The 1657-nt window shown below is 39.8% G+C and overlaps 1 protein-coding gene across 1 annotated transcript in view; it reads left to right on the top strand.

Annotated features, from left to right (window-relative positions):
• Window positions 1–59: 59 nt before the first annotated feature.
• IFT22 (intraflagellar transport 22) overlaps window positions 60–1657 on the top strand; it is a gene marked incomplete at its 5' end in the record, with an annotated part of 2469 nt that continues 871 nt past the window's right edge. The window contains 3 exons of the mRNA XM_010085500.1: window positions 60–165; window positions 295–384; window positions 1058–1260. Of these exons, the coding sequence (XP_010083802.1) occupies window positions 60–165; window positions 295–384; window positions 1058–1260 (399 nt within the window). The remainder of the gene's footprint in view (window positions 166–294; window positions 385–1057; window positions 1261–1657) is intronic.

Below are 1657 nucleotides of genomic sequence, written 5' to 3'. Positions count from 1 at the left end.
CTTGGGGAAGCACCGTGCTCCTCTGTTGCCTGGGGCTTTGGCATATTAAATTCAGTGAGTGTCTTTCGTTCTTGTTTTCTGCCAGTCTGGAAAATCGGTGTTGGCAAACTTTGTTTCGGAGAACACAAAAAGGATTGGCAGCTACAGCCCGACGCAGGGTGTGAGGTGAGCAACACCTCAGGGCGTGGGGACTGAACCGACCCCCGAGCAATTGTCTGCCCCTCAGAAATCCCGCGTTCTGGTTTTGGCGGTGTGTAGAACGGTATCACATCGTACGTCCACTCATGTTCACAGGATCGTGGAGTATGACATGCCAAACGAGAACAGCAGCAGCAAAGGAGCTGGGTGTCGATTCGAGCTGTGGGATTGCAGTGGGGATCAAAAGTAAGCCGCCATCGTTGTTACTTCCTCCGGGTTACTTAATTCATAATAGTTCTGTTTACACAAAATATTCATACTTAAGGCCTAAAACTAGTGATCTTTTTGAGATGAGGAATATTCACACCTCTTTACCCAATATATTTTTTATATTCTATTTTTATATTCTGCTATAAAGTATCTGTTACTAGGTACTCTCTGCCATGATCCCAGCTGACACTGAACTTTATTTTGGAGAAGGACTGAGTATAACAGTGAAGTCTGTAGTTCCTGGAATGAAGTTACAGGTACAGAAGACAGGAGCCCACTCTGTAACTGCCTTTTATCTCCTTTAAGTTATGATGTGAGCTGACTTCAAACAATGTATATATACGATTGAGGCCTTAATTTCCAAAAAATACAATTGTGAACTGGACAGATTTGGTTTAAGGGAAAAAGTTTAAATAAGCATTTGACCAAATACTACATTGTCAGCAAATCATGGGACCAACTAACATAATAGGTAAGTCAAAATATTTGGCATATGACAGATCACTGGCAAGATTACTAATGTTATAATAAAGAAAAAGTACTGAAATGTGTTCTTGAGAAGGGAAGAAGAAAACTTGAGGAAGTTTAAGTGCATGTTTCTGTTTTCCAACTATCAATCTTACTATTTTCCATGCACCTGTTTTTCAAGGTTTGAAACATGCTGGCCAGCTCTGATGAAGGACTCTGATGGCGTAATAATCATCTTCAATCCTGAGCTGCCCAGTCACCTGAAAGAAATTGAAATGTGGTACTCGTGTTTCGTGCAGCAGCAGTCGCTGCTTGATAGTCAGTGTCTCCTAGTTGCACATCACAAGCCAGGCAGTGCAGGGGACACAGAAAATCTGTCCTTGGGTAAGAAGATGGAAAACTCGATCTGTAACTCAGAGTTTTTTATTGATCTATTTATTTTAAAAATTGTTCATACCTTATGGCTTGCATTTTTCATTTAAATCTGCCAATCAAAGAATACTAGAGTGCCTTGCAAAAACAGAAATAATGAAATTCAAAGGTCATCTAGAAGGTGAGCAATATTCCTATTGCACAAAAGGTAAGGTAAAGGAAATAAAAGCTGGAGTGACTTCTTTAAGGTCACACACTGAGCCAAGAATTAGAACTCCTGATGTCTGTAGCCATATGTCATTGTCACTAGTAGTTTGTTCCTTATGTTGAATTTTCTCTTTTGTTAACTAACACTTTAATGTCCATTTAAGCTTGCATTTTATTGATCAAAAGAATTAGAGCCCTTTGA

The sequence above is a fragment of the Pterocles gutturalis genome, unplaced genomic scaffold, assembly GCF_000699245.1.
Source record: "Pterocles gutturalis isolate BGI_N339 unplaced genomic scaffold, ASM69924v1 scaffold9135, whole genome shotgun sequence".
NCBI classification, from domain to species: domain Eukaryota; kingdom Metazoa; phylum Chordata; class Aves; order Pterocliformes; family Pteroclidae; genus Pterocles; species Pterocles gutturalis.
The sequence above is the reverse complement of the archived record's forward strand: the minus strand, read 5'-3'. Positions and strand labels throughout refer to the sequence as shown.